Source organism: Amphiprion ocellaris, chromosome 21 (assembly GCF_022539595.1).
Source record: "Amphiprion ocellaris isolate individual 3 ecotype Okinawa chromosome 21, ASM2253959v1, whole genome shotgun sequence".
In the NCBI taxonomy this organism is placed as follows: domain Eukaryota; kingdom Metazoa; phylum Chordata; class Actinopteri; family Pomacentridae; genus Amphiprion; species Amphiprion ocellaris.
In genome coordinates this window covers 21,602,276-21,623,718 of record NC_072786.1, presented here as the reverse complement: position 1 = coordinate 21,623,718, position 21,443 = coordinate 21,602,276, and the positions used below count along the sequence as shown (strand labels likewise).

The 21,443-nt window shown below is 41.3% G+C and overlaps 1 protein-coding gene across 2 annotated transcripts in view; it reads right to left on the bottom strand.

Annotated features, from left to right (window-relative positions):
- Positions 1 to 11,485: 11,485 nt before the first annotated feature.
- The window catches only part of chst11 (carbohydrate (chondroitin 4) sulfotransferase 11), a 119,947-nt gene continuing 109,989 nt past the window's right edge, over positions 11,486 to 21,443 (bottom strand). For both annotated transcript variants that reach the window (XM_023299775.3, XM_023299774.3), the window contains exon 4: positions 11,486 to 21,385. In XM_023299775.3, coding sequence (XP_023155543.1) covers positions 20,761 to 21,385 — 625 coding nt within the window. In that variant the 3' untranslated portion in view covers positions 11,486 to 20,760. The remainder of the gene's footprint in view (positions 21,386 to 21,443) is intronic.

Sequence of the window (21,443 nt, the reverse complement as noted above, 5' to 3'; positions counted from 1 at the left end):
TTCCTGCATGTCTGAGTTGAGGTTGACACCAGCCTGTGTTCTTGTTGGGTAAACAGAGACATTCCTCGCACCTCAGGGTGACATTCCTCCGGAGCCAGACTGTATACTCTGAATAATTCCTTGTTGAATTTATTGGGCTTTCATGTTGATCTGCTTTGACCTGCAGTTCTCTGTCCTCTTCAAAGAGTTGCTGCTCACACAGGCAACATCCTGCTGTCTTAAATGTTGAGTCATTTCTCAGAAGAACCCAAAGACAGCCGTTTGCCGGTCTGGATGTGACACTGTGACCCGTGCACCCCCCCACAGCGTCGTCTATCCTTTACACCGACAGTAACTGTACTTTCGACAGGAGAAGATCGATAGCGCTGTTGTCGAGGACGGATGAGTCAGCCTGTAGTGGGTGCTCAGTGCTCTTGAAGTGAAACGCCGGTCGATTCGTCTTTATTTAGCTGGTTATCAATCTCATTTGGCACCAAACCCAAACTGAGACAGCAGGAGGAGGAGGCTGACAGCCATTACTCTGTGAGGAGATTCACAGCTGTACATGTGCCAACCTGCGAACACCCCAGACACACTAATTTCACATCAGCGCAGAGGGACACGGAGTGAGGACACATTTCAGACAGAGTGACAGTGTCCTCTTAATATGTCGTCACGTTGACTCTAGAAGGAGCGTCCACTGGCTGTCCTCCAGCCACAACTGGGACTAAACAAAACATTTCCTGCTTGCATATGTATTATCACATACAAGAAGATCCATCCGTCCATTATCTGTACACCACTTTATCCTCATTAGGGTCGTGGGGCCTGGAGTCTATCCCAGCTGACTTAGAGTGAAGGTAGGGGACATCCTGGACAGGTCACCAGTCTATCGTAGAGTTACCAATTAATCTCAGCTTGGTTTTGGACTGTGGGAGGAAGCCGGAGAATCTGGAGAAAAACCCACGCATGCACAGGGAGAACATGCAAACTCCATGCAGAAAGATCCCAGGAAGGCCGGGACACGAACCAGGGATCTTCTAGCTGCAAGGTGAAAGCGCTAACCATACAAGAAGATGCAAGATTTAATACACAATGTATAAAGTGATTGATCACTGCAGTACAGGGGTGTGCACTGCTCTCTGCTCATGCAAACACTGTAACTCTATATTTAATTGAAGTAGTACAAAGACAAACTATCAAATATTTAAAAAAAAAGAAATGTAATTTTGAATTTGATGCCAGAAACAAGTTATGAAACATTTGGGATGTTTACCACTGTGTTGCATCACCTCATCACAGTCTGGGAACTGAGGGAACTGGTCTCCCTTTTCTATCATTAATATTAGATTTCAGCTGCTCAACACTTCAGGGTCTCCTTTGCCGTAATTTTCATTTCATGAGGCTCCACATGTTTTCAGTGGATGCGAGGTCTGGACTCCAAGCAAGCCCGTTTGTCAAGAAAACAAAACAAAACACAAAAATCATTAATACAGCTTTAAAGAAAACAAATGTGCAGCAGGTTATATAAGAATTCCATCAGAAAACTATTTTTGATTCCACCCGAAGCTCGTTTAGTTTGTTAAACACACCTTGGTGTCTTCATGTGGTGTAAAGTCATTCTTTTTTTTTAATGTGAAGTAAACATCGTCTTGTGTGTTCAAAGACTAGTCCACTGATGCAGTGTAAGAGCAAAACCGGAGATGGGTGGGCTCTAATATTCTTCTTCCCTGGCCAAACCTCACAGCTACTTCACCCACAGTGACACCTGGCCTCTCGTTCTGACTCAACATTGACTACAGTGAAATCACTTAAGGACATTTCTCAGATTTCACAGAGTTCTTCCTGAGACACTAAAGGCTTTATACAACTTTTTCACATAATCAGCAGCTCACCCCAACACCTGGAAACACACTTTGATGTGTAAAGTCTGCTTTAAGAGTCCAGTTAAGACACTTTTAAACAATCCCCGTCTGAGTTCTTTCCATAGCTCTTCACATCAAGATGCTCAGTCTGTTCTGTAGGGTTTGTGTAGAATAGTGTGTTTCTTTCTGAACACCCTGCTTGGCCTCTAAGTGATACACTAGCACTTTGCAGTCTTCTGTAGCTGAATGCAACAGTAAAACCAAACTTTGATCTGACATGTCCGACATCTCTATCCATACATCAACTTAAGTGAAGATTGGCTGCTCTCACCATCTGTTTGTCCAGCGCCTGTGGTGTCTTAAGCTCAGCCTCAAGCTGGAAACTGTCTCAGTGCAGACAGCTCATCAGGATGAGTGGCATCCACGGAGCATCCTGAAGGTGAAAAGCTGCGTATTACAGCTTATAGAGTAATTATTCATGCTGAATATGTAGCTGTCCACCCTCATATCCAGTCTGGCAAACAGCTTGTAATTGCAGACCTGCTGCTGGGGGATTCTGTGTCCTGACTGAAGTTAAATTCATGGGCAGCAAAGAGCCATTAAAGCAGGTCTCGTCCGACTAAGCCAATCCCTAACCATCAATAACCCTGTTTTAACAATATATAGGTTGTCCTTAGTGGAAAGTAATTTTCTAAACCCCAGAGAAGAATTGTTTTATTGGTTCTCCCCCTCTAGGGAGGTCAGAGGTCACCTTCAGAACCTGACTGAGGGCATACAGGGTCACAGACTGTACCATCTGAGCTATCACTCAACACTTAAAATCCTCATGTTTGCTGACATCTTTGTCACAGAAAAGTAGAAAGCTTATATTTGAGCAACCAGGCATAATTACTCTCAAGTATCATAATCTTACACCTGTAAGAACAGTCAAAGTCAACATGCTTTATAACAAAGACTATTTGTAGCTGTACAATGCTACGTATTAACAAAATGCAATTAAGCACACTGGGAGGCAAAAACATTGTTGTGACCTCAGAGTCTGAAAAGGGAAGCCCTAAACCTGGATTCTTTATGAAATTTAGTAGGAGGTGACTCCTGTAGTTGCAAAAAGAAGTGCGATATTATAGAAGTTTAGGGAAAAATATGTTCACTTCTTGCTTGATTTGTTTTCTCAGTAAACATTTTCCTAATGTGTTCATGATCTTGATCTCCCCTTCCAAGTCTCCTTCAGTACAGCATGCTATTCATTTAGGATATTATGGATCCATTTGGAGTAGAGCAGATGATAAAGCAGGTTCTGTTTAAGGATGGGGCGAAGTCCTCAGTCAGATTCACCCCTGGCTCACATGTCCAGTTTATAAAAAACAAGACAACACGAGCTAAAGTCGAAACTTGAGGCTTTAGAACTAAAGTGAATCCATTACTTTCTCTCCCAAGATGAGCTGTAATAACTTTGGGTATCACTTAATTTTTCATGTACCAACATTGGTAGTAGCCTCAGTTGTCCTTTCTTAGCATGCTAAACACGCCAACCTGGTAAACATCATAAATACTCATATTAAATGGTTATCTTTGTTGGTTTGAACATGTTAGCATGCTGATGTTAGCATTTATTACTAAAATCTGTGTATGTTTTTACATTACAATGGAAGAAGAATGGTGTTGCAGTGCAGGTTGCTGCAGCATTCACCATTCTAAAACTTCTGGTGGTGCAACCTTAGCTACATTATACATGTTAGCACTAGATTGGTAAACAATCAGATTTTTTTTGTAGCTGCGTTTGCATGCAGATGGTTCACAAAAAAAAAAAAAAATAAATAAAAAAATAAAAATTGTCTGGTCTCAGGTTGTTTTCTTTTATATTTCTGGCATTCAGAAAATCAGGAGGCTAGTTAGTCGTTTTTCAGGTTAAGCAGTGGTCAGTAGTGTTTGGCAATGTATGTCCACAAAGGGTAACACAATTCAGCTTCAACAAATTAAGATTTCAGGCACTTATATACACACTGAACTGCAACAACACACCACATACACAATAAAGGACTTTCTGTATCATTATTCTTCTTCAGAGCCAGTTGGCTGAATTATTCCAATATTACAACTTGCTATTGTGTGCATCGTATGGTTTTGAAATATCTGAACCAGAGTTGCATTTGAGCAGGTAGCTTCAATACACAGAGATCAAAGCACTCTTTTATGTGTCCTTTCATATTACAGTAGGTGGTGCTACTTGACACTTGGATGCAAACCAGACAGAAAAAACCAAAATGCTGTTAATTCAGGGGAACATAATCGATCCATTCCTCTCGTGTGGAACAGTTACTCCAGCAGAGCACAATATTACACCATATTCTACAAGCCAGCTATTAGGACAGCTTCTTCCACTTTGGACTCCTTTCTGACCACCAGCCATCTTCCACTGTAAATTCCATCTCTTTATGACTGATGACATTTTTATGGCGACATTACCCTCATGCAGCACACAAAATGCCTGAGATGTGAGCGCCGCCTATTCCGATCATTTAGCCCTCAACTCTAAATGTCATCGTTTGCGTAAATCAGCAGGTGATTTATCACCACATCAGATAATCCATTCTGTCTGCAAATCCTGCCAACACTTCTCATCTTTATGGAATAAAAATTGACTAACCATGTGTAATGTTTTACAGCAGAACCCTCCTTCACACTTATGCATTGACAACTCTATATTGCTGACCAGTGTGTAGCAGCTGTTGAGGAAGTGCTTTCCTTAAGGGCAGGGTAAAGCGACTCTTATTTGCATTTTTTTAGTGACTGAAATCTAGAATCTTAAAGGTTGCTGGTGTGAACCTCAACCTACAACATTTTGGTCATGAGTCTGCTTATTCCAGTCATGGGAAGCTGATGCTATCTGTGTTAACGAGGCATGAAAACCATCTTATCGCATTTATTTATTGCTGTACGTCGGTTCAGATTTCACGGTAGTGTTCAAATTCCTCTGCATGGTGTGAAAATATCATTATATCCCTGTACAGCAAGCTTTCTGGTAGGAGGACACATGATCAGTGTCTGATCTGCAGTTAGACCTTATCTGAACTTTATCGCATTAGGCCTAAATGCTTCTATCTGACTGGGCATGGAAGGAATTGAAAAAATCATTTAGATTTTTGCAATAAAACTGCATAAACATTGTGGATGGAGGTTTAACTGAGACTGTAGCGTCTAATGGTTGAACTTGGTCATAGATTTGACTTCCACTTAAGTGGTGCTACTTGCCGAGAGCTGCACTTTTTTTTCCAATACATGAATGGTGCTATTCCATTTAGCTGCTTCAGTTTCAGGGTGTTTCAGGGTGTTTCAGGGTGGTTCCAACAAAACCCACTGCGCAACACTTGCTGGGCAACACTTAGATATAAAATAGACATGCTAATGTTGGTGTGTAGCTATTAGTTGTGTAAATCCTATGTCATGGAAATGTAAACACCTCATTCAGCTTTTCAGATGCACATCTCCCACTGCCATATCGCAGCCAGCTTCTCCCCAAGTGAAACAGTGCGTGAACACCGTATATAGTGATGAAGCTGTGTCATTACAACTTACATGTCCATCCGAGGATGCACCAAGGAGCATTTACCCCAAACACATAAAGAAGCGGCTGTAAAATTGCGAATACATTTCATCCTTTCCGTCCACTAGCATTCAGAAAGTGGAGATGAAGCGTCTGATCACTTTAAGCCCATTTCTGTGTGCAGGGAGAGAACCATATATGAAGTAGCTCTACCAGGGGGAGTCTCTCCACTGACTGGACTGAGATGGATGTCTATAAGACACAAATGGAGGAGGCACATGGAACATCCAGGTATTTCATAGAAGAAGCTTGAAAGGCTTTGAATGTATGTGTCACTGAGCAGCTTTTATTTGAATAAAGTAGGCCCAGTCTTAGAACAGAACTGTCCTAATTACATTCAAGGTGTGAATAGCTACTGTTTGTTAGCAAAATAGTTTGATAAGGCTGTAAGTCAATGCTGTTTTTATAGTTTGTGCTGCTCCAGATATTGCAGGTTTACAGAAGATCTCCAAAGACTAAACAATCCTATGAACTTCAAAACCCGTTGGCAGGTTTGATAGACACCGTTCAAAAGTTTGAGGTCACCCTGACAATTTCATGTTTTCCATGAAAACTCACACTTTTATCCATGTGCTAACATAACTGCACAAGGGTTTTCTAATCATCAATGAGCCTTTCAACACCATTAGCTAACACAATGTAGCATTAGAACACAGGAGTGATGGTTGCTGGAAATGTTCCTCTGTACCTCTATGGAGATATTCCATTAAACATCAGCTGTTTCCAGCTAGAATAGTCATTTACCACATTAACAATGTCTAGACTGGATTTATGACTCATTTAATGTTATCTTCATTGAAAAAAACTGCCTTTCTTTCAAAAATAGTGACCCCAAACTTTTTAACGGTAGTGTATCTGGTTTAAGCCAAGCTAAACTAACTAACGTAGACTTGATAGGACGTTGTGTTTAAGCCATTATACATTAGTGGTGTTCATGTTCAAGAGAGAAAGATCGCTCCGCTAATCTCACAATTAGATTCGATGTTACCTGCTTTGTTTGAGGTTTAGTCTGAGACCTAATTTAGTCAAGGAATTCAACACTAGGCTTAAACTAGCACTACTCTGAACCATGGAAGCAGCAGCTTGTTTAGGGAACCTGCCTCCCTCCCTTTAGGGTTTCTTGGTAGGAATATAAAGCTGCTTTTCTGTTTTTCAGCCTTTATTTAAACACACACACACACACACACACACACACACACACACACACACACGCACCGGTTGCTGCTGGCCTCCCTCTAATGACAGGGTGTATAGTTGGAGAGGGTAGGAAGGGCAGTGTGTATTTCAGAGTCAGGACCACAAGGTCAGCCAGGAGGAGGAACACTGCCAAGTGAGTGTGTCTGAATGTGTGTGTGCTGAGGAAGGGTCAGGCAAGTGTGTACACTAGGTCGCCCATCAGAGCAACAACACCACTCCCTGTCATTCCAGAGGGCCTTGTTTACAGCAGAGCACACGGAGTGTTTGCATGTTCCATGGCGGCAATTCCACTACAGTGGTGCTGTGTAGGAGATGAACAGGGCTGTCTGCAGTTCTATTGGCAGCCTGCACTGATCATCAGGGTAAATGACTGCACTGATAAAATGCCTTTCTACCTGAGGAGAACACACACACACACACACACACACACACACACACACACACACACACACACACACACACACACACACACACACACACACACACACACACACACACACACAGTGCCTGATCACCACTGGAAAGTTTTTGTTTCAGTGTTCAAGGTCACTTCAACATGTAGAGCCAAGAATTAGTCGACTGCCTCTATAATTGATGGACACCCAGCTATTACAGATGGTGGTCTGACAGTGAGCCTGGACAGTGGCAGGCCATTTCAGTTAGCTTGAGTTTTAATAAAGATTTTTATGATTAAAAAGTTGTGATTTTATGTGACTATTGTGCAAGGTTCTGAAAAGCATTGTTTTATCATTGTTAGTCCTCCTCACCTGTTGATTCTTGGGGCACAAAGTTTTTAAATCTGCTGCAACTGTTTATTACTCTGCCAAGTAACGTGGCAGAGTTATGTGATGATCAGCATTGGTTTGTCTATCTGTTTGTCTGTCTGTCCGTCTGTCTGTTCGCAACATTACTCTTAAACAGACTAACGGATTAGGATGAAATTTTCAGGGAAGGTCAGAAATGACAGAATGATTAGATTTTGGCAGTGATGCAGCTTATAGTCTGGATCCACGGATTTGTTAAAGATTTCTGTATCATTGTGAGATAGCGGCACGGTGTCACTGTAACTATGACAACAAGTGAACACTACGTCAGCTGCCTGCTGATGATCACATGATTGTGATCCTGCTACAAATCCACTACTGTGGACTTATCAAGACTTATCTGTTGGAAATGATACAAGGAGCAACTGATTAAATTGTGGGGGTGTTTGTGAGTCCCATCAATTCCTGCCACCCGCTACATATTTAGGTCACGCGATTCAGTATCCACACATAACATACACATGCATAACACACCTGTGCTCAGCACAAGGTCATTTTGTTTGTGGGTACATCTATATTAAATGGTCACATTCTATGTTGTTGTGATTTCTGATCATCAGTAACTAATAAACAAAAGCTGCATTTCAAAAATAATGCTGCATTTCTGACAATGCCATATGGGGGAATGAACAGCCTTGGTGGAGTATTGTGCTCTCTGAGTGCTTCTCTAGTTTTGGTCATGTGGGGGCAACAGTAATTAGCAACAACTGACAATGTCATCACTCTTGCAGTTGCTTATTTACACATTTGACAGTTACGAAGCAACATTATCATTCGTTTAGATTTGTGTTTCTGGAAGGTAGCCAATATATTCTTCTTTAGCTTTGGTCTGGTCTCCACCAAGTCCTGAGGAAAAACATGTGGCTCTTTATTTCTTCATCCTCTTGCCAAGAATAAATGAGGTGATCAATACTACTCTCACATATGTACAACAAATATGAGGCTACAGCAAGGCAACGTACAGCTTAGTCTAGCATAAAGACTGGAAACAGGAGGAAACAGCTAGCATGGCACTGTCCAAAAGTAACAGAAGTCTGCTTTCTAGCAGTTCTAAGTCTGTCTAGTTCAGATGTGAGACGTGCTAACTGGTAAATGTGACTAATTTCACAAAATAACAGCAAACGGTAATTAGTCAAATTTCAGGTATTAAAGTTTCAGCATGTCTCCCTGTAAAACCATGAGCTTTTCTTTTCTAAATCCGTCCTCAGAGGAGCGTCCAGCTCAGCCCAGAGACAGACTGTATGTAACCACAGCATCCACAGTCCTCATCTGGCTAGGAGGCTCTTTTCACTCCTCTGCATTGTAAATTATCCAGGAAAGCTGGAAAAGCATGAAAAAAAGTTTTTAATAGGCAATTCTTATGTAAATTTTATTTATTTATTTTGAACTCATTATAGAGGGGGAAGAGGTCTATTAAAGGGTTAAATCTGGCCTGCAGCTCCTCCACTGTGACACATAGATCGTAGATGCCACAGAAGGTCAGCCAGTGGGTTGTATATTTTACTAATAACACTCCAGTCTGCAGTGTTCATGGATGAGAGCAATTTTTCTCTGCCTTTTTCTGTTTTTTTTCATGTGGTATTTTTGGACCCCGGGCCGTTTCTTTAAAGCAGGCCACTTTAAAGCGACCACAGAGAGCAGCAGAGCTCAGTGTTGGCGTGATGAGAAAGATGCAGAGACACAGACGTAGGCTGAGATACAAACACAGCTGCTGCAGCTGTAATGAGCTGGAGTTAGAACCAGCAGGTGCATCACAGGCAGGAAGATGACGAAGGTTACAGCTCCGGCTTAAACCTACCGAACTCCAGAACAGCATTAACTAGAGGACTGTGTTCACCAAGACATCTGATTGGTCGGATGTGTTCAGGGTCTGATGATAGTTTTTCTTGTTGTCATGCTTGTCTTTTTTACATTAAAATATAAAGGTTTTTAAAAGATTAGTTTACTTAAATCACACAAAACGATATTTCATAACTTAATGTTTATTGTATATAATCTTCAATAATTTTCTGCATATGTTTTGAGATATCAGTTTTGCCACTAGCACAAAACAATGACTGAAAAGTAGATTTTTTAAAGCTTCATGCATAGACTGAGACTGTAATTAAACTGATGCTTTTTGTATTGTGTAACACACTTAAAGTTGCACTTACGAATGCTTTTACATAAGCAATAGATCAAATGACTATAAGGGGTAGGTATCATAGTGGTGCACCCATAGAGTGTCTCATTGCTCAGTGTTTGGTTTTCTGGCCTGCAAATTTTGCTCTAAAAGGAGACAGTTATTTTAAAGTTATTTTTTCTAACATACAGTACCAGTCAAAAGTTTGGACACACCTTCTCATTCAATGCTTATTTATATTATTTTCTACATTGTAAATTAATATATATCGTGTATATATCCTTAAATATATCCAAATAACTTATTTGGATTACTGCTGTTTACAATAAAGCATCTTTATATAATAAGATCAAATATATCCATGTCTCTGCTTACCATGTGGTGCACTATATTTACGCTATGTTGTTTACTGTATTTATGAAGTGTGAACTGTATCTACTCAGTTGTGCCCTGAAAAATTCACACAGTATGTTCATCACACCTGTGTGTAATAATACAAAATGACAATAAATCAGAATTGATAAATCATCCATTTAAACCACTACTGTGCTTCAGTTTAATAAACCACAACAACCGGTCAGCTAGATCAGTTTATATTAGTGAAACACTGACAGGACTGGTGGTGCTGGAGTGGTGGAGGAGGGAGGTGTTACCTACTGCTGGGTCAGTGAAGTGCTTGTATTCTAATTGTGTATTTTCTTCTCATGCTGCTTATATACTGCAAGACATTTCTGAGAGAAATATAATGCATTTTCCATTTATTTGACTGCTTCAGTTTTTAATAAATTAGGATTTTATGTACAAAACATACATGACAGTACAGCTGAAGTCATGTTGTAACAAAGTAAAAAAAAAAAAACAGCAACATGGTGTTAAGGTTCCAGTCCGTTGTAAGCAATGATTTGTTTAATGAATGTTTAAATAAATTCTATAAGAAATGCATTGGTTGACTACACGGAACAATCTGAAATCTAGAAAATGATCAGCAGATGAATCTTTCATGAAATGAATCATAGAAGTGATTAAAACCAGCTTCCACTTCAGCAACTACAACACTAAAACATAGCTTTTACATTGATGCATTAGTATTATTGGTCTATATGAAAGAAGTGCATTCTGAGGTGAGTACCTTTACCATAAATACTTTAAATACATATTGGATCCTGATTATACTTAAACACTTCTACAATGCAACACTGTCAATAGCAATGCAATACTTTTATTTGCAATGAAAGTATTACTGCAGTGTACTATTAGTCTTTTTCAATAAAGAACCTTAGAAATGTCCTTATTTTTGAAAGAAAAGCAGTTTTTAAAAAAAATAAAGATAACATTAAATGAATGATAAATCCAGTGTAGACATTGTTAATGTGGTAAATGACTATTCTAGGTGGAAATGGCTGATTTTTAATGGAATATCTCCATAGAGGTACAGAGGAACATTTCCAGCAACCATCACTCCTGTGTTCTAATGCTACATTGTGTTAGCTAATGGTGTTGAAAGGCTAATTGATGATTAGAAAACCCTTGTGCAGTTATATTAGCACATGGATAAAAGTCTGAGTTTTCATGGAGAACATGACATTGTCTGGGAGACCCCCGACTAGAATGGTAGTGTACATACTGCAGTAGCGTCCTGTTGCTCATGAGCAAATTACTAGATAATAACTGAGAGGATGGAATTACAATATTATCATCCCGCTGGCTTGAACAAACTTGACATACAAACTGTACACTCACAGTCAAGACCATGTTTGATGAATTCAGGGTCTTGTTCTTGTTCTGTATGGTGTGTTTAAGTGCTGCACAGAATTTTCTGAGTCAGAGGTCATGTACAGCTATGCTCTGTTGCATATTTGACATCCACACACGAAAGAAGCAGTGCGAGGCACTGTGAGTTTCAGTGTTATTTTATTGTGAAAACATCAGACAGAATGAACCGCGGGTCGCGCTGCTGGAGGATCCTCCACTCTCCCACACTCAGTGTTCAGTACACAGTCAATTATTCATGGTTTCGGTAAGTACGCCTGAAAACCAACGGAGTAAAACAGAACAGCGAGAGGCTGTCCCGGGAGGAAAAGCGAGATACAGAGAGTTTAGGTGTGTTTCCATGGTGATAGCGAGGAAGCAGAATGGGTAGTTTGTCGGAGAATAAATAAATAAATAAATGGCGCACGTTAGAATGAGTGTCTCGCCTTCCTTGGAGACCTTCCCTCTAAGGCAGAGCGGGTACAGCACAGTGTTAACACACACACACACACAGACGCACACACACACACACCACCTACACACAACCACCATCCAACCACCTCACTTGTATGTAGATACAGCACAAGAGCATTTGACATGCATGGTGAGAAATGCTGATGACACGGTATAAATCGAGTACAAGATGCAGCTGATTTCGGACTTGTTCCTTCAGAGGTCACACACACACACACACACACACACACACATTACTTTACAGATGACAGCAGCCGTGTGACAGCACAGGAGGCAGCTGGAACCTAAGGAGGTGTGTGACCCCTGCAGCAGGACGTACATGATGTCAGGACAACACAGAGACACTGGAGACCTGGCAGGACAGCTGAGGCCATGGCCACCGGAATGTGGACAAATCTGAAAGCTCTGTTCACATGGAAGAAGCCTTCCGCCCACACTTAGAAAGTCAGTTAAGTGTGTCCCACGGGGCACATCCTACTCTGTACACTGTGCAACTAAGACCTTTTCAAAGACAGCAGAAAGTTTCCTGGTAGAGATCATGTAACTGTAGCAGCTTTTAGTTCAGTTCATTAGAAGGTGGGCCTCAGCCTTGTATACTTGGCTGTAATTATCTATTGGTGATAAAAATATTATTTTCTCCAAGTTACCTGCTGAGCTTTTGGAGCATTGTGACGTCAGGACAACAGCACAAGAAGTTTCACTTTTAGGACCTGACTTTGCTGTTATTAGCCCATTTAATTTCCCAATATCAATGCACAGCATTCCCATACATAAGGGACCTCCTCTACCTTCTAGTAGGCTCAGTAGACTCCCCATCACCTGCTCTGATCATTGATAAACAGAGTATAACACCAATAATATCAAAATAGAGCTTCGTAATGTGGTAAATGTAGTGACAGGTTGTATTTTAACTGAAGCCAAGATCTTGTCCAAAACATAACCAAGTGGTTTTGGTGCCTAAACTCCAGCTGAGAAACAACTGATGAGGACATGATGCATGATGATAAAGTAGTGGCCTGTCAGTCAGAAAGCAGCGCCTCTGGACAACAGATCCTGTTTTATTGTCTATTTTACTCTAAATGGGACCATAATTTACAAAATGAACATCACGCTGATCCGGACAACAATAAGCTTCATCTCCGTTTTCATGGACCACACTTGTACATACTATTACATTTTTATATGTTCTATTTTCAAAGGATTAGGGCTTTATTTCATTGTACACCGTACAATAACAATAATTATACCATGCTGTGTTGAGGGAGGCCTGAAACTAGTGACTAAGACCATAAACTTGTTAGTAAAATGTTTACTGAGGCCACAAATCATAAGAGAATTAACAAATTTTCTCATAGACTTCAATATAATCAGACTTCTTCACATAACCAGAGGAGTCGCCCCCTGCTGGCTGTTAGAAAGAATGCAGCTTTAAGGCACTTGCACATTGTTTTCAATTTTGACACCCGAGGGCTACATCCATCTTTTACATACAGACTATTGTTTTGATTGATCAGCTGTTTCTATCAATACCAAATAGCCCTCATTAGGCACAACAACAGGACTGTTTTATGAACTGAATATGAAAAGTGGGCAGTAATTCAGATGGTAGATTTTCATTTGCTGTATTTATGGACAGTTTTTCAGAGCAACAAGGGATTTTATTATTAGTATACAGCTGAGTCACTTGTACTTTATCTTTACATAAAGTGGTTTACATAAGCTGGATAAACTGTTTACAATCTTTTAATTCCTGTGCCTGCTTATGTATCCTCCCCATGACTCGATTGTGGCATTGTTTTGTATTTGGTCGCTGCAAGTTTAAGCTCTGATCCATGTTTTAATCAGCTGAAATTTCCTCTAAAAGTAAGCCCATTTTTTATCTGCACAATGACACTTTTGACAGTTTTTGAAACGTTTTTTTCTGTGGTGTACGGAGCATGTGTGAAGAGAAGTGCGAGTCAAGGCTGTCAAAGGTGGGTCACATGACAATTACACTAAAGCATTCTCCCCTCAAACATGGGACTGTTCTTATCCGTGTTCGAGAACATTCAGCCACATTAGCGTGAACATGACCTGAGGGCCCAGGAGACAGCAGGGAGTCGGAGCTTTTCTCAGCTCGTTAAACGTCTGGCTGCAGAAACTGAACTGTGTGTGGATACATGAGTGTTTCAATACTGTGGGGCTCTGTCATGTGAAAACTGAATTTTAGGGGTGTGAATAGAGTTCTCTTCAAGTAAAACACACGGCCTTCTGGGTGTTACCGTTGCAAAGTGGCTGCTTTTACATGAGCTCCGTACTGTCGAAAGTTTGTCAAGGGGACAAAGATAGCAAACCAAATAACAGAAAATACGAATTTTCAGCTGGAATAAAGGCTGTGAAAATTAAACCTTTTTTCAATCTCTTTTGTGCTATGAACAAATCTGGCTAATTATCAACCGGGCCCACTAATTTAACTTCCGTATCTGTGAGCAGAAACTAGCAAACTCATTAATGTACTATGGTAATTTAGCATTTCTAAATGAGAGATTAAATGAAAGAAAATCAATTTTGTAATTGTTTCCTCCGTATGAAACAATAAATGTGTAGAATGGGTTTCAGGTCTGAGTGGTTCCAATCGTTTTCTGATTGCGTCTGAGTCGTGAGTCGCCGTCCTGACGCCTGAGGTGACCACATGGAGAAGCTGCTCTGAGTCTTTCCAGTGTCTCTGTGCTGCTGAGAGTGACAGGCACAGAGAAACAAGAGTGCCACACAATGGCAGTGTGAGTCTGTGTGTGTGTGAAGACAACAAAAGTAACGAATCGATATCACATCCAAACATACAGCTCAAAGAACAACAACGGAATGAATGACATCATGTCTACACTGTACAAAAACATCCTGCACTTGTGACTGTAGATACGTCCGACATGTAACAGGCAGAGAAGGAGTATAAAGAAAATGGTCCTGGCTTTGTCCCTCTGTGCTGATGATATGAAATGTGATAAGATTTCAAATGTGATTTTGAATATTGTGTGGCTGATGCTGAAATTGAACAAAAATAAAAACCCCTGGAGCTATAGAAAGCATTTTCTGTAGAATTCGTCTGATATAAAGACGTAGATTTACATTTAAGGAATACATTTCTTTGCTGTCTTGCTGAGAGTTAGATAAGAAGATTGATACCAAACTTGTATCACTCTTGTTAACAAGAAAAGCACTCCAAGAGTGCAGTACTCCACCAAGGCTGTTCATTAGGGTTAGGAGAGAAGTCCACTTCTATGAGTAGCTGCACTCAGCTGCATATATGTTGACTAAGGCCAGAAGTAGAAAACACAATACACTAATTTTAGTCTCTGCATTGGCTGTTGGTCTGCTTTAAAATTGATTTTAAAATCCTTTTATTGGCTTCCAAAGCTCTTAATGGTCTTGGCTCTACGTATTCACTGAATTTACTTTAATTCTATGAACCTTGTAAAACCCTCAGGTCTTTAGTAGTGACCTTTTAATTATATCTAAATACAAAACAAAAACCCACAACCAGGCATCTTTTTGTTAATGTGGGTCACATCTCTGGAACAGATTTCCTGAACACCTGAGGGCAGCTGAGAGTGTTCATATTTTTAAAACCAAACCAAAAACCTACCTTTCTAGTCTGGTATTTCTACATTCTGACACATTTGATCTTGTCTGTCATTTTGCTTTTCTGGTATTTTGTCACTTTGCTGTTCTGAATTTTCAATTTATCCAGCATCTGGCGTCTTCATTTGATCCTGGTTCCTGTCTTTATGCTAAGCTAAGCTAACTGGCTAATAGCTGTAGCTCCACATATAAACAAGAAAAGCTCTCAGAGAATGCAGTACTCCACCAAGGCTGCTCAGTCATAGCTGCATCACTGCCAAAATCTAATCACTTGGTCCTTGTGTCATTTCTGACCTTCCTTGAAAATGTCATCCAAATCCATTAGTCCCTTTTAGAGTAATGTTGCGAACAGACAGACAAACAGACAAACCAAAGCCGATAGTCACATAACTCCGCCGCATTCCTTGGCGGACTAAAGACGGAAACAGATGAGTAGAATCAATCTTCTAATCTATTTCTCAGCAGGAAGCCAAACACTGTGAATATCTAACCATCATTTTAAATGGTTTCCCTGCCTGTGACATTATTCTTTACTGTATTTACAAAATGTATTCATCTGTGCATCAGTAACAAAATAAACACATATTACATCATCCAATCCTCCTTGAGGGGAAAACATCGTAAGATATGTTTAGAAGACTTCCTGTGTTCCTTTCAGCAAAACAAAGCAAATATGTAGTTCAGTCTAATAGTAGACGTCGTTCAAAAACAGCGTAAACATACCCATCTTGAATATACTTGAATATAAAGCCTCCTACACAGTGAGACGGCTGGCCAGTGAACACATCTCCTGCAGACTGTGGAGTTAAGAATAGGGACAAAAACACTCCAAATGAGGCTGCTGGGTTTTATCCTGGGCAGAGTTCGCTGAGGCCTCTCACTGCTTGTCTGATTCCCTGTGGACATTTTTTTAGCAGCTCTGTTTGTTTGAGCTGCCTGCCCTTTCCCTGCAGGGACAGAAGGGATCATCGACTTTGACTTGCTTCTGTTTTCTTAATACAGGAGGCCACTTTAAGAGCGAGGTGGGAGAGGAGAAAATGGTGCGAGGAGGACAGATCTCTGTAATGGCTTGTTTGCAGGCTAAGAGGTCCTTTGTGTATCGTTGCTCTTCCATTCTGAAGGCTAAATGAGCAGTTTAAGCTCGGCCTCAGACACTGTGCTAAAGTGGAGAGGTGTTCCTGCCCGTGTCCCGTCCTGCAACTGCTGAGTAAGATGCTGCGTGGCATTAACGTCAGCAGGAGTGCTAATATGCATCTGTGTGTGTGTATTTTTGAGGCCGTGCTGAGAATAAAACCATTGTTTCTGCATGAGGACCAGGGCCAGGGCTACAGGCCAGGCTGGTAGCTTCTCCTCTATTAGAGCCAGATGTCTGTGCGGGGGCAAAAAGAAAAAAAAAAAAGGAAAAGGCTGTTCTCTCATTATAACCCCACACACAGGCATGTGCACATATGTACAGAAATAATACTTCAAAAGCTATAAGAAGAGGTTTGCAGCTAAAACACCCACCAGAATTTGTCCCTGAAGGAAATATATACGTCTATTTATAATCTGAGGTCATTAGACCTCTAGTTTTGCTGACATTTCACTCACCAGCTTCATTTTACAGACAAGGCATCACCACGAGAAAAACAAACTTGGAATTGTAGCACTAGCCAACCAAATATCAGTCCAGACTTAAAATATCAAAGTAAACTATCTATTAGAAACATTTCAAGTTGCACAGTTTATTTACAACTGACTTGACAGGTGATACTCCAGAGATTTCATATTGCACTTCCAAAACCTGGGAGACATTTAAACACGCTGAAAGTAGCCAAGGCTAAGATATCCTTATCTGCAGTCTAAGTCAACAACTGCAGACACTACGCAGTCCTACTTCCCCCAATGCAACCCTATAGCACTGTTTTAGCTTTAGTCTGGTAAACACAGCATGTCATTCACCATGACACCATCACTGGAACCAGATAATGCTGATGACTTTCCAGTAACATCTTCAGGAGTGGAGAGCTCCTTCCATGACTACATACAAAACTATATAACTCTTCACAATGTGAGTGACACTAACTGTGATGAGGAAAGTGAGCTTGATGTGTTAAATCTGTAGAATGGCCTATCTATTTTTCGAAAAAAAGCTGAATGGAATACCTTTAAAGCATTTTGTATAGTGCACCTATACAGGCTTATTGTGTGGTAATTTGATTAGACAAAAAAGAATAAAGGAATATGCAGATCATTAGCACAGTATCAGCTGAAAAAAGAAAGTCTTCAACCGAGACGTTTTTATACTCTGTGCTCTTTGACTTACTACACTTTACATTTACACTACTGTTCAAAAGTTTGGGGTCACCCAGGCAATTACATGTTCTCCATGAAAACTCACACTTTTATTCATGTGCTAACATAACTGCACAAGGGTTTTCTAATCATCAATTAGCCTTTCAACACCATTAGCTAACACAATGTAGCATTAGAACACAGGAGTGATGGTTGCTGGAAATGTTCCTCTGTACCTCTATGGAGATATTCTATTAAAAATCAGCTGTTTCCAGCTACAATAGTCATTTACCACATTAGCAATGTCTACACTGGATTTATCGTCCATTTAATGCTATCTTCATTGAAAAAAATGCTTTTCTTTCAAAAATAAGGGCATTTCTAAGTGACCCCAAACTTTTGAAGGGTAGTGTATGTCTTAACAATATTAGCTGTGTACTTAAATGACAGAAAATTGTAATTGTGGGTCTTCATATTGTAACTGTACCGCATATTGCCTGTCATTTCACCCCTCCTCTGTTTTTCTGAGTCGAGTTTCCTGTGCTTTTTCTGAAAATCTTTATCAGGGCTTTCAGATCAGGTAGTAAATCAAGACACACCTTAGAGGTGGGGTGCTGCTTTCCCCATCTTGTGCACATTGCTATAATGTAGTTTGTTTCTCATTTACAGATCCAGGGCTGTGAACGAACACTTGATTTTGTCCAGCACACACACAGGACAAATGGACTCCGAGGAGATATTCACTGAATTTGACATAAGGTGTATTAAACTTGCTTACTCCACCTTTAAAGTCCTCATCAATCCATCCAACCAATCATTCATTAGCTATACCTATACATCTCATTTTTAGAGTCCTTCAGAGGGCTGGAGCTAATTCCAGCTGACAGTGAGCAAGAGGCAGGTTGAGTAGGATACAGATGATACTGTGCTTGATAGTGCCGTGCATACATTCTAATTACCTCAGCTGGTATTGCTCTTTAGTGATGCATATTCCCATATCTCCAGGCAAAGTTAATCAAATTACCACTAACCATTCGCCACACACAGAGTCTGGGTCTTGTGGGATCCAGGATTTTACCATTTGGCAATCCAGATTCTCTACACTGAGTCTGGTGAGTTCAATGTTATCACTGCCAACAGAGCTACAGAAATAAAGCACTTCAGTTTTCCTTTCAGACTGGGGCTTTGTTCCTCTCAGTCTAACACACAGTGAGAGAGGTACAGTTACGCACTAATGCTGAAGATATTTCTAGTTCAGTCATGTGCAACAAAGAGATGCAGATTTTCTAAGAAATGTCTCTTTTACTTACTCTGAAGCTGGAGTGGTTTCGACTATACTGTGTGTGTACGAGGAGTGCAGTTATTAACCTTGACATTGCTTAGCGTTGCCAACATTAATCCCAGTACAGTATGTCTGACTCTGTGATGAGGCAGTCAGTTGCTGATATGTACACTGAGAGAAGCAGCTCTCAGGTTGTGGTTGCATGTGTGAGGTGGAAGCTGAGGGGGGATCTTCTCATGAATTTGCCTAATGGCAGTAATGTGCACTGAACACTGACTGTGGCTCTCTGAAGCTCTCAGCCATTTTGGCAGCAATATTTGACAACAGTAAATGCAAACTAACCCATGAATCTGTGATGATGTCAGGCACAGAAGGACAAAGCCACGGGTCGAAGTGTACCATACATCTTTCAGAAATGGAAACGCTGAGATGCACTGATAACGTATCAGAGGCAAAGTGTGAGAAAAGAAACCAGCATGAAGAAACAAAACTCTTAACAACAGTCCAAGTTTAAAAATGTCCTAAAATGTTCATCAGCTCAGAAAAACAAACATTAAATCTTTCTCTCTTAGATTAACCAACAAAGCAAATTAAATAGTATTTTGTTATTGCTGCTCGCAGCAATGATTCATAAGACAATAAAAATAAGCATAAGCATGAAGACAAAAGGATAACCTTAATTTACTAAAAGACATGTTTGGTTGTTGGAGCAGGCCTTGTGGGTGTGGCCCTGGGTGTGTCCACGGAGCCCCTGTGTGGGACTCGGTGGTTATGAGATCCAGTGCCTTTAACCATCCTCACAACCACACAGGTGCCTCTTTTCTTTCGGCAGACTTGTGGCTCACAGCTGGTGAGCCCGTCCTCAGGAGCGCTCCCGTACCTTTCTAACCTCGTCCTGTAGCTCAGAGTGGTAGGGATGTTGGGTGTTACAGGCGATGGTTTATTAAGCACTTCCATACATCACTGCAGCAGCAGGAGTCTCTGATTTCACCGAGTCCTCAGGGAAGAAGTCTCTTCTGCCAACACTGTATTGACAGAAAGCAGTGACGATTTGTTTTGTTCAAACGTTTGGCTGAAGGCTACACCAGCAGGTACAGCTGTAGAGGTCTTGAGAGTGAAATCAGTAGCCATCAATTACAGGGAATCCTTGAGGCGGTGATGAGCCAATTTCCCTCTGAAATGTATGAATCTAATGAGGGCAAGGGTAATGGGCGCTAACTCACCGCACTGACAGCGCAGAAGGACATGAACTGTGTTTTACAATTTGACGGAGTTTCTCTATTGATCAGGGGGAGGGGGAGATAAGCTTAGCTCCCACGATGCATTGGGGTCAGGGCGCGTGCGAGGCCGCTGTTTGCTTTGCAGAATCTGAAGCAGCCTAATTTGTCTGCAGTTTGTTTAAACACGTAGGGAACATCATCAGGAGAATCCCTCTTCAAGTCCGTCCTCTGAGGATAAGCTCCCCTTTTTAAACACCTTGAAGACCTGCTTCACCCACACATTTCTCTCTTTGCATGCGTTTGGTCCATTCAGCCCACATTCTCATCCAATCAGTGCCCTCTGTATCTGCTGATTGGGCATCCTCAGACTGACACCACACAAGCACGCATCACCTCAACCTTTCAGCACCTGTTTACATACCAATTTCAGACCTGTAAGGTACGACAGTTTAATAAATCAAGTTTGCTTCCAAAAAAACTCTGCCCTTCGCTCTTATTGTTGCCTCTCTTTAAACAAGGTAGCCACTCTCAGAGTCCCAGCTCTGGCCTCCGTTAGTCCAGCCGCAGGTAGCTGGGTATGGAATAGTTGAACATGAGGAAGTCCAACTTGTAAAGCTGGTAGAGCTGGATCTGCTGCTGAGTGCTGATATTGCTGAAGAACTGAGCCGTCATGGCGTCTGTTGTGCGGGTGGACTTGGCGTAGCTCGGGAAGCGCAGAGACTCGCCAACACCCACCAGCCGCAAGACGTAGTTTGCATCCTCCTCCAGCGTCTCGTACTTGCCCACCATGTCGTAGTGGATGTGACAGGGGTGACAGAGCTGGTAGACGGTCTGCCAATGCTCGTTGAGAGGGCCGTCGCGCTGTGTGGCCGGATCCACCAGGTACTCGGCAAATTCTTTGAATTTGACATCAGCACCGTTGAGCAGGGCTTCCTGCGTGGCGTTCTTGCGGTAGCGTCGGACGATGCGGGTGCCAAAGCGCTTGTGGAAAGATGAATTGTACTTGAGGGTGAACTTGTTGCGATATGCAGACACCAGTCTCTCAAAGGGCTCACGAACGAAGAGGAACTTGAGGTAGTTCTTGAGGCGGTGGTTGATCTCAGCAATGCTGTACTGATTCAGCGTCTTCAGGTTGGAAGGAACATGAGCTTCATTGGAAGGGATTTCCATTGGGTCACTGTGGAAGAGAGGACAGTGAGAACCTGTGGCACAAAAAACTTGAGTCAAAGAGCAAC